Source organism: Mesocricetus auratus, unplaced genomic scaffold, assembly GCF_017639785.1.
Source record: "Mesocricetus auratus isolate SY011 unplaced genomic scaffold, BCM_Maur_2.0 Super-Scaffold_100022, whole genome shotgun sequence".
In the NCBI taxonomy this organism is placed as follows: domain Eukaryota; kingdom Metazoa; phylum Chordata; class Mammalia; order Rodentia; family Cricetidae; genus Mesocricetus; species Mesocricetus auratus.
In genome coordinates, this window is record NW_024429203.1 from 28,071,638 (window position 1) to 28,083,677 (window position 12,040).

The 12,040-nt window shown below is 47.7% G+C and overlaps 1 protein-coding gene across 1 annotated transcript; it reads right to left on the reverse strand.

The window, feature by feature from the left end:
* Ankk1 (ankyrin repeat and kinase domain containing 1) lies at positions 1 to 10,238 on the reverse strand. The gene is given in 9 exon segments (XM_005069290.2): positions 1 to 816; positions 818 to 953; positions 956 to 1,306; positions 2,176 to 2,212; positions 2,802 to 2,914; positions 3,497 to 3,662; positions 4,892 to 4,954; positions 4,956 to 5,184; positions 10,054 to 10,238. Coding segments are annotated over 9 exon segments (2,073 nt in total). The 3' UTR covers positions 1 to 23.
* Between the last annotated feature and the right edge of the window lie 1,802 nt (positions 10,239 to 12,040).

Sequence of the window (12,040 nt, forward strand, 5' to 3'; positions counted from 1 at the left end):
TTCCAGGCAAAGAGGCCTGTTATCTAAACTTCTGTCTGGGATCCATGCTCAGAAACTCCCAGAATGGCTATCAAAGTCTCCTTGCCCTCCAGGAAGGTCACTATCCCATGTTTTTGACTGCGAAGGGCCAGTTGCAGAGGTGTGCAGCCAACTTCATCCTTGATGTCCAGTTGGGCACCAGCCTTGACCAGCACTTTGAGGATGGCTGTGCTGCCCTTGAGGGTAGTCAGGTGAGCAGGTGTCCAGTCCACCTTGTTGCAAGCATGGACATCAGCACCACGCTCCAGAAGGTGGACAATGCCCAGGAAGGTCCCCTTCTGCACTGCCAGGTGGAGAGGAGTCCAGCCTGACTGCTCAGCAGCATTGGGGTTGGCCTCACCCTGTAGCAGTGCCAACACCACCACCTCCTTCCCATGGAAGGCAGCCAGGTGCAGGGGAGTCCAGTGCATGCTTCCAAGAGCATCCAAGTCTGCACGGCTCTTGGCCAGCAGATGAGTGATCTCCACATGGCCCTTGTAAGTTGCTAGGTGCAGGGGTGTCCATCCCTGTTGTGTGGGTAGCTCAAGGCTGGCCCCATGTCTGCGCAGCATCTTGAAGATAAGTTGCTTGCCCCTGGCTACAGCAATGTGCAGTGGGCTGTAGCCACTGTGGTCAAGGGCATCAGGGAATGCCCCACTCTTCAGCAGGTGCTGGATGGCTCTCACTTTTCCCCTTTCCACTGCCAGGTGAAGGGGTGTCCTCAGGGTTCTCTGCTGGGCATCTAACTCAGCCCCATGTCCTATCAGCAGCTTGACCAGACCAATGTGGCCAAGTATGGGCCACATGGAGGGGTGTCTTGCCCTCGGTCTCCTGAGGGTTGAGGTTAGCCTGTCGGGAGATTAGAAGCTGTGCCACATTCTCAAAGTTATCTTGTGCAGCTAAGTGGAGTGGGGTCCAGCCCTCATGCACCTGACCCCATGGTCCAGGAGCAGACAAGCAATGTGGTCATCCCCATTCTGGGCTGCAAAATGCAGTGGGGCCCAGCCATCCTCATCCGCATCAGCACCATGTGCCAGGAGCAGGGCACAGAGGTCAGGCTTCTGGTCCTGGGTGGCAATGAGGAGTGGTGTATAGCCAGATGCCATCTGGCAGTCCACTTCAACCTCGTGAGACAGCAGAAGTCTCACTTGCTCCAAGCTACCCTGGGCCACTAGGAAGTGGAGGGGAGTCACCTTGTTCACGTAGACATGTAGTTCTTCATCACTTGGGACTTCATCACTCTTGCTGTGAGAGAGCCGTAGGATCCACTTCAGGGAGTCACCTGAGCCTGCTAAGATAATGGGATAGGTTAATAAAAACTAGACCATTACCTGGTCACAGGTCATTTTATGCATCCCCCTGCCTCTTGGAGACACCTTGCAGAAACAACCTAGACTTGAGGGCAATGGCATTTTTGGTATCGAGGGTCACTGATTCGGATGGACGGAGATTGGAACCAGTGGGTTTTACAGAGGAGGCAGGATGGAGCTGGAGCCAGGAGGCCTGGGTGGAAATCCCCACTCCACTGCTGAACATCTCCTGGCTCCTGCTAGTTCCACATTCAGCTCTTTAAAGGGGAAATGAACAATACTGGTTCGTTCTGCTAGTTGGAAGACAGATTAGGTGGTTAAAAGTGTTCAGAGAAGGACCCAAGAACAAGGCAGGTTGTGAAAAGCAAAACTGCACTAGAACTTGGGCTTATGTGATACAAGATCTCCAGGCCTCACCTCCTCCTGCTCCATCTACTGTGTATCAGAAATAAATAATTACCACTGCTAAGCCACACCCCCTACAGATTCTGATTTATATGGGGTAGGCACTGGACACATCTTTTTTTCAAATAAGCCTAACACAAAGCCAATATTGAGAGAGCCAGTGTTCTATCACTCATGACAGAAACAGGGGAATCTAATCTTTAATGACACTGACATGAAGAAGAAACTCCAAGGACCTGGGTATTTTGGACCATCCCTGATGTGTGGTAGGCTTGAGAAAGAGAGAGGGGCAAGAAGGATGAGCAGAGAGAATAAATAGACCCCACCCTTTCCTGCATGTGGAGTCTTAGCTCCCATTTCACAAGGAAGATGAGGGAATGGATGGACCCCACCCTTCCCTACATGTGGAGTCTTTGGTCCCATCTCAGCACGACAGGCTCACCACTGTGTGTGAGCTCCTGCTTGACTTCCTTGCTGACCTGGGAAGGCATATACAGAGTGGGTCATCAGAGATCAGATCTGGTCCTTCCTGCTTTCCTATCTCCAGTGCTTTCTGTTACCTGTCAGGGTTCACATCTTACCTTCCCTGGGAAACCTACCAGCACATGTATAGAAGAAATCACTAATCAGGGAAGTTCTGGGACTTATCCTTCATTTAGAGACTTCAGGCTGTATCTTTGGAACCCTGGGGTAGTCCCTGATAGTTCCCATGTCAGAGTAGGGACAGGAGAGTTGAAGAATGATGCTGACATTCACAGCATGACAGCTTAGGATAAGGTCCTTCCCAGGGGCTCTGAGTTACAGCACCCATGTCATTTAAAGAACAGTTAGATAAATAAGGATCTGTGTCCTCCCCTATGGATTCTGGCATCCCCCAGCTAGTCTCCCTGGGTTGAAGAGTTAAGGGTGAGCTAGCCTGGCTTATAGTTCCCATGTAACCCTCAGTAGTCAAGTGGCCTGGTAAATGACAGCCTTTGCCTATTCCCTCACAGGCTAGCCAAGGACTATGGATGATACACAGTGGCTTCCAGTATCCCTACAGTGGCATGCCCAGCCTGCCATATTCACCTTGTGGAACTGGCTCAGTGATGGCTTGCAAGACACCTTCCGGGCTTCACACTCAGGGTCTGCCACAGGACTCTGGAGCAGGGACAACATCATGTCTGTCTAGATGGTCACATCTGCTCCACAAGGATAGGGGTAGAGAAAAAGTAGGTAACAGGCAAGCTCAATGATGCTCACTACATTTTAGATAATCTTACATTTCCTGAGTTCTCTTAAACACATTACTAAGTTCATGTATACTCCCATATGCCCACTACGAGGTAGGAAGCTGAGCCCTACCCTTGACATGGCTGGGGTACACTTGACAAGTCAGTGACCCTCTGAAGGTAAGTCTTTTTTCACATAAGGAGAAGACAAGGACCAGGTGATGGTTAAGATGCTCACCACTCTGTGTGTTGTCCCTAGCGGACCAAATAACCTCATCCCTTCCAGCCCATAGACTCCACAGTACACAAAGTCCCCAGAGATAGCTACAGAGCTCAGTGGCAGGACCAGGCTCAAATGTTATGGCTTCCATTTGCTGACTCTGTCTCCCTTAGGCACACAGTGAACACTGACAATATCCATCCTCGGCTGTACATCTTAGAACCTCCCAGCCCCACCTGGAAAATGTCTTATTCATTTTCTAAGCTCTAGTGCCAAGGGTGTCTCCTGTCCCTCCCTCTCTAGCTCCTAGGCATGGGATAATGAGTGGATACTTAGAAAGCATGGCCTCTTCTTGGGGTCTTGGTCACAGCAGCGCTTCATCAGGTTCACCATCTGATGGGCCTCCTCTGGCCATTCAGGCTGCAAGGAGGGCCTCATGCCTGCAGCTACCTGGGTGATGATGGTTATCATATTGAGCCCTACAAGGAAAGATCCAGGCTGTGCAAGTTTCAAAAGGTGAGAACCGAGGGCTGGCAAGTGGAAGCTGGGAGGATCCTAACAGGATGGGGATGCAGTAGATGCCCTATACACGCTCAGGGAGTAGACAACTGAGTCTGGTACCTATTTGAAGCTCTGGCTGAGCAGCTGAGTCTGAGTCCCTCACTGGTCCACTTGCCAGATGCCACGGATAGGATAGCAACAGGCACCTCCCAGAAGCCATCTGTGGCTCCTCCCCACTGCCCTTATCAGAATATGCTGTTTAGTACAGCACATGTGGTCTTCAATTTCACTGTCTTCCAGCTCTACCACCACTCCCTAGATGATCTTGAACCAGCTATTCATCTTCTCAGAGCCACAGTTTTCTCATCTATAGGATGAAAACCATTATCCCTCCAGGGGCTTTGCTCTTTCCATCTTCATGGATCCTTTAACACTTACAACGTGTGTGTTTATCCTCCTCTGCTTCCAGCCTTTCTGGCTGTCACTTACTATTCATTAAGGGACAGTGAGATGGGGTTCAGGGATACCTCATTAAATCACATACCATCATGATGGGTGGGCATTCAGATAGGGTGTACATGCATTAATAATAAGTTTCACTCATTTTTGAGACCCTTTCCATACTTAAGGGGGCTATTACTCAACTTCACTTAACCTTAAAAAAGTTTTGTAGAATTCTTATATACTGCAACTAAGGTCAGCAAAATGATGTAACAAAGGTTATTATGGGACTATACAAGAAGGCCCTGTTGAGATAGATTAAGAATGTTCTCCCCAAGGGGTGATGATCAATCTGAGAGCCATGATATGATTAAGACTTTTTAGATAAAGAGAGGGTTGGAGGAACAGAATGTGTGAGTCTCTTGAAGGCAAAGAAAAGATTATTGATGGTTTAGAGCACTGATGAAAAGGGCCACTATGATTTAATAAAAATCTCATATATATATATATATATATATATATATATATATATATATATCCCTTCTCCAGACAAAGAACATGAGGGGTAGAGATTATTCTATCAATCTTATTAGTGTGACCCAGACAGCATTTTTATGGGCACTACAACCCCCAGCCTCGTGTCCCAAAGTTGTCTGCTCACGTATCTCTGTTTCAGGTACAACCCATGTGTTCACTATTTACACAAACAGAAAGGCTCAAACTCTTGGTAGACAGACAACCCTGATACATGGAGGAGTGCTAGCATACATCATCAGGGCCCTCACCTTGACTTGCACGTTGTTATCCAGCAGGATGTTGCCTGGTTTGAGGTCTAGGTGGAGCAGGGGGTGGCTTAATGCTGTGCAGGAAGTTCATGGCCAAGCTGGTCTCATGCATGATGCAGAACTTGAGTGGCCAGCTGAGGCTGTGGGTAGGTAATATCTTCTCCAGGGAACCACTGGCCATGAACTCCATCACAATGCCCAGTGGCTGCTTGCAAACCCCATAGATGGACACATTGTGTTGAAACGTAATCTCCGTTTTGACAGCTTCTTCAAAGAGACAACTCATCTCAGAGCTATGGAGAAACAGGAACGGGATGGAAGAAAAGGAAACACTAGTTACCTGGGCTTTTGACAGAACATAGCAACTCAGCACGAGGCAGGCTGAGGAGACTCAGAGAAACCTCAGAAACTTGCAAGGTAATGGAGAAGAAGTGAGAGACAATAGGAATATCCAGGCAGCCAGCACTGGGGCTCAAGCAGTTATCAGTGAAAAGACAAGGGGTTTGCAGGCCTGGGAGTCCATCCATCCTGCAGAGCCAGCCGTAAAAAGCCTGGAACACAGTCTGCCGTTTATCCTGCCCACTTGCTTTCCTCTTCGTCTTCCCAGCAGCTTTTGAGTCCCTGGAAGACCTGCATTATGCTTCAAGCTTCCGTTTTAAAATAACATCTAGTAGCATTTTGATTATGAAAATAATGCATACGCCTCATAGAAAACCTAGGAGATACAGAGAGCTGTAAAAAAAGAAAATTAAACCTCCAGTAATCCAACCTTGCAGAGTTGGCCTTGACTAGCGTTTTAGTATGGTCTTCTACGACATTTTCCAGGAACCTCTTTTCCCTTTCTCCCTCCTTTTTGCCCCTCCCTCCTTTCTCTCACTTGTCTACATTGTTTTCTCCCGAAGCATGGTCTTCACTGGATGCAGGGTAGTTTGTGTTACGGATGAACTATAATCAGCACCCCTTGCCCCACCCCCACCCCCACGGGTTGCCATACATTGCACAATATGTTTTTGTGGAAGTGAACTGAAGTCAAGACTTAAGGGAAAGCCCTGTGAAACAAGCGCGGAAGGTCCTCTCCCCACTTCCCTGTGTGTGCCCAAGGAACTGTAAATACGCAAATTGCCAGAGACTGTTGGGGAATTGCAGGGATCGGGACTAAGGAGGAGTGGCATTTTAAAAAAGAAGTAAGGTATCTGCAGATCTGTGCTGGTGCCGCAGTGGGACGCAGCTGACAGTTGACAATGTGCTCTCAGGGTCACCCTGGGAACTCAGCCAGAGGGTCTGGCCTATAGGAACATCTTACTTCATGGTTAGCCTCCTCTAGGCCTTCTGCTAGTCCAGACATCTTCCAGACAGCTCTGGGGATGTTTTTACTGTTCTCTCTTTCTCTTGGGTATATGGAAATCAGTGTATGTCTGCCTAGAAGTGACCAAACTCTGGGGACTTTAGGTAGCACTGTTCTGACCTCAAGACTTAGTTCTATTACTTGAGATATACATGGCTTTGGAAAGGATTCTCTGGGCCTCGGTTTTAACCTGCAGAATGAGAACAGTTCCCAGCCACACCCAGACTTCTTCGGTGGGTTTATCTCTGGCCTCGGGTCCCATTGTCCTAGCCCTCAGTGGGCAGTCCAAACCTCCCTTCTCTGATACCAGCCTTGTCCACATTCCCCTGCGTCTCCCCACTGTCATTCTGCTTTCCCTTTCTGTCTCCTTGGCTAAGTAGAATGCTCAGCCCTTACACTCATCCCAGGCTCTCTACTCATTCCACCTCTCCTTCCGATTTCTCTGGTCACCATCATCATCTTCAATCAGACCTTCCGTGCTTCAATACTTCATGCGTCTGAAGCTTGACTCTTGGTCTTCGCATACAACTGCCTTATGCACCCCAGCCAATGAGCTCTCCATCCTCCAGGCCTCAGAAAGGTCCCGGATTCCTCTTTGACCCCTTATTTCATTCCCACAGCCAGTTCCATCACTGAAACACAGCAAGGATCTGGCTACTTCTTACTATCCCTGTCATTTGCCTCTGAGCCTAAACATCCTAAATGACCTTTCTGCTGCTAGCTCTTCCTCCAAGCAAACACTATTAAATATGAATATGCATAGTATGGGATGGAGAGATGACTCAGCAGTTAAGAGTGCAGATTCCTCTTTCAGAGGATCCAAGTTCTGTGCCCAGCACCACATGAAGTGGCTCTCAACCATCTGTAACTCCAGATCCAGTCAGATCTGATACCTCTGGCCTCTGTAGACACGTGTACCCATGCACACATACCCAACCTACATGCACAGATATAATAAACATAAATCTTTGAAGAACAAAAACATCACTGCTCTGCCAGGAGCCATCGGATGGCTTTCTTCTCTCTCAGAGCTGAAGACAAGAGTCTCTCAAAGCCCAACAAAGGTCCTTGTGGTCTCCTTGTCCTCACCCCTGCCACAGCTTCCTGACCCCATTGCCTCCTCATCCATCCCTCTTTCTCTGCCCACATGCCAAATGTGTTGTCCCTTCAGGAGCTCTGCCTGCATTGTTTCCTCTGCCTAGAACACCTTCACTCACAGAGCCACATGCCCTGACCATTCATCTGCTTCAAGGACAACACAGATTGCCTTAACTAGTGTCTCAGAAGCAAGTCTGTATAAACGGCATATCTACCTCAACTCTATCAGTCTTTATCTCTGTGCATGCAGGGAACCCACAGATTAATATTGCCAGACCAACTCTATTCTTGGAAGATCCCACTATTCAACTCTCTTAGATATAACAGTCAAGAAAGTATCTAGCAGTCCTAAGTACTATAAATAAAAATTGTATTTGTTTATCTACTCATTGTTTCCTCTGTTAGAATCTAAGCATGAGGGCAGGGACTTGGGTTCTTGGGTTTGTTTACTTAAGGTTTAGAATGGATGATATTGTCCCTGTCCTGGCTTCAATTACTACCTAACACATACAGCCTGTGAATGTTAGTAATGTTAGCACCGGTCTTTGCTCTGACATATGCTTGACTCTTCGTAACTGAAGGGCATCTTATGCTCAGCATATGTCCTCCCCAAACATGGGATTCATGATCTCTTTTATGCCAAGACCAAACATGGGATTCATGATCTCTTTTATGCCAAGACCAAACATGGGATTCATGATCTCTTTTATGCCAAGATCACCATTCAACAAATATTTATGGAACAAGCAGTGACTTCTAGTGGGTGCTGTGTTCCCCTGGCAGGCCAGGCAGATCTCAGCAGCCTTTGGTGTGCTTCCCACAGTCAACTACCAGCAGCACCCGGTCATGCTCCTCCTTTCATGCTGTTTCTACCCCCAGCACTATAGTCTGCATCTCCATCATCTCCTGCCTGAAGACATGAGCATCCTAACAAGAGCAGCATCAATTCTACCCCTCTAGTCCATTCTGCAAGCTGCACATCGAATTGCTTCCCTTCCACACTTGTTCTCCAGCCTGGCTGCAAATCCCTCAGTATCTGCTCCCTGTTCCTTCACGTCTTCAACTCCAGCTCTAAGGCCTTTCCCTTACATTTGTGCTTGCTGTGTTCCTCTTGTCACAGGTCCTTTTATCCTCATTGCATGCAAATTTCTCCTCACCGACTTAAGTCACACTCATTCTTTACATCTCAGCTCCAGGGTGACTTTCTCAGAGAAAGTTTTCTGATCTCAGGCAAACTCTGTCACAAAGCTCAAAGGACTGACTGAAAACCATTCATTCTCTGTGTGTGTCACAGGCACACACTCAGATTATGTGGTTAGTGTCTCTCTCCCTCTGAGCTGCAAGCTCCAGAGAGTGGTAAGATGTCTAGTGCACTCATCTTTTTCTCCCAGGGTCCAGTATAGTGCTGGGCCCATAGAGAACAATTAGCCTTCATCAAGTGGATGGATGGATGGATGGATGAGGGATCTAATGTCACAATAGTCATAAAGCTCCAAATATAATCATCCCCACATAACACACACTAGTTATAATTTTATTACTCCTTTCCATTCCTAAGAACTTGGGAAAGAAAACTGTGGGGGCAGTTTTTTAAAAATCTTTTATCATAGTTACAATATAGGCAGGTCAATGTCATCCACTTCCTCATTCTATTTATTAATATATTTCTTTCAATGCATGTGCGTGTGAATGTGCATATATATGGATGTGCACGTCACAGGACAACTTGCAGGAGTTAGTGGGTACTGGGATCAAGCTTGGCTGCAAATGCCTTTATATGCCAAGCTGTCTCACCCAATTTCCTCATGTTCTTTACTTCAAAGACTATACACGGTTTGAACAAATCTTAGAGTTAGCTAGCCCTATTCCAAAGCAGGATACTCTATGCAGAGAAGAGGTAGTACAAAAGCTGCTGTTGGGGAACAATGTCAAGTCTCAGAAAATATAGCAAATAGCATCTCAGTTAGAGTCACTGAGTTTCCAGTTGATGTCCCAAGATGTTTTATGGGAGGACACGTCTTTTCATATTCAGACCTAACTTTCTTCCTGGCTGTAAGGGTGAAGCATATAGCAAGAACACATAGTCATTAAAGTCAAAGGCAGGGAACGTATGGCTGTAACACACACTATGACAGCCAAGATCCAAAACAAACAGATATCATAGGACTTTAGACTTGACTTTCCAACAGGGTTTATGTCAGCTGGCAAGTGGTTTGGGGGGGTCCTGCCTTCAGTTTATTCCCTGTGGAAGGCCAGCAGTGTGTAACAGCTACATGGTGATGTCCTACTCGGGCAGTGCCCAACCTTCAGTCCTTTCCAGACTCAGTGACTGCCACAGAAAGAGAGAAGGGGATAACTTACAGGTCATTGAGCAGAATGTCACATTTCTTGGAAAGCTCAATACTGGCCAGAAAAGATGGGTGAGGAGGAGTATGTCTGAGCATCAGTTTGAGAGGCCAGGCAGACAAAGGCCTTTTTTGCAAGGTAGTTCCTACTCACCTTTGACGTCTTGAGATACTAACAAGGAGGTACTATTTACTTACGGTATTGGGAGTTCAGAGAAAGAGTCTAGTCTGGGGAATTCAGATCAGAGGGCCCTGTTTAAAAGCACCTAGACAGTTGCCAACCTCAGACCCAGCTCATCCCTTTCTCTGAGTTCCCTAGACCAACAGCTCACTCTACCTCAAGCTCTCCTCTGTGGAAGCAGGCTGTCAGCTACCTGGTGGTTTCCTTCTGGAGGCACGGGGAGCACTTGATGGCATACTGGGTCCTCCAGCGCTTATGCCTTGCCTGGAACACCCGGCTGAAGCCACCACTGGCTACTCAGCACCGTTCTTCCTCAAAATCATCTCTGGTGAAGACGGTGAGGCTGCCCAGCTGCTGCTCCAAGGGGCTGACTGCCATAGCGTCCGGGGGCGCTATGCTCTGCATGTTACTGTTGTGCACTTGTCTGTAAAAGTACACCCAGAGTGTAAAACACAGCCCTGACAGCTAGCTTCTGATTGGTTCCTTGCCACAGAGAGGGCGTCAGACCTCCTAGTGACCAGAACAGGAGCAGCAAGGTCATGTAAATACATGTTAGCCTGTTATGGCTGTTAAAATGGGGGCTGATCACTTTACTTTATAGACATTTTCTTGTTTAAATCTACAATAGTGTTATGATGTCAACATTCATTTACAGATGAGAGAACTGAGTATGAAAACAGCCCATTCCACATAGCTATTGGCTTAAGTGGCGATTGATACTCAAACCCAGATCTCTTGGTTCCTGGGCAAATGGTCTGGGTGTGGTGGTGTTTGAGTGGCAGCCTTTTAAGAATGTAGGAGAAAGGGAAGGGAAGGGTCGTGCTCCCTGGAAGAAGGTAGAGATGGCAGGGGCTACACCCAGAGCTGCTTTGGGGGATTTGTTTGTTCTGTCCCCTGAAACTGTCAATAAACTGAACCTTGATTTGGAGGATGGAGTCCATGCTCAGCTGATAAGAATAAACCAGAGAGTTTCACACCCTACTATTTGACTCCCGAGTTTTTATTAATAATAGAATAATTTAGATAGTCATTACACAGAGCAGTATCCTGAAATGATATCAGAGGGAAGATTCCAGCTCACTTAGGCTGGACCAAGACAGGGCCTTGGGAGAGCCCCTTCCTGCATTCTTAGGAGCACCCCTGCCTGCAGTCTCCATTCCCTTCCGGTGAGCCTGGGTGATTCGGAAGACAATGGCCACTGCAATGGGAAAGAGGGAGAACTGGAGGCCAGGAGGAGGTCTCTGGCCTCCTGCTGAGTAAATGTGGAGACTGGAAGCTTGAATGGCTCTCTGTCCTTGGAGAAATCTCACTCAGACCTGGACCTCTTCAACATTTGGAAGACCAACTTGGGTTCCTGGAGGAAAATACAGTGACAAACCATCCAAGTCACTTTGGTAGTTCCCAGTCATACCTGCAGGGGATCTCCAGGAAAAGCAGGACCCAGAAGCTTTCAGAACTGTGTTGAGAGCCCCAAAGGAGGACCAGAGGAAGCATCACACCTGGAAGAGGGGACAGCCAGGACTCAAGCAGGCTGCCAGGGCCTCAAATAAAACAACCCCGTGAGTTTCTCACCAAGGGGAAGATATATGGACCTGTTGGAGCTAAGTTTTTTTTGTTGTTGCTGTTTTGGTTTGGTTTTGGTTTTTCAAGAGAAGGTTTCTCTGTAGCTTTGGAGCCTGTCCTGGAATTCGCTCTCTCTGTAGAACAGGCTGGCCTCAGAACTCAAAGAGGTCTGCCTGCTTCTGCCTCCTGAGTGCTGGGATTAAAGGTGTGTGCCACCACAGCCTGGCTGGAGCTAAGGTTTTAACGCTGAGCCACCTGTTGAAATAGGCCAACTGTACATTTGAGAATTCTGGGGCATTGTGCAAAACATGAAGCATTTGTCTGTAGCAACTATAGTGCATGCGTTCCTCCTTTGGTCTCTCTAATGTGGACCAGGACAAAGTCTAAGGGTTTTGGGGGGGAACTGTAGGAGACATAAGCCTTCCTGGGTGCAGGGTCACCAAGGTCAAGCATAAGTGCAAACGGCATGACTTAGTGTAGTGGTCCAGCAGTCCTGTAGTGATCTGAGCACAGCTGAAATCCAATGGAGCCTTCCTCCAAACCAGAATAACAAGTCATTTGCATACAGGGAAGTTGCCCATTTGTCTGCAACCTCCACAACTGCAGACATGTTGCAG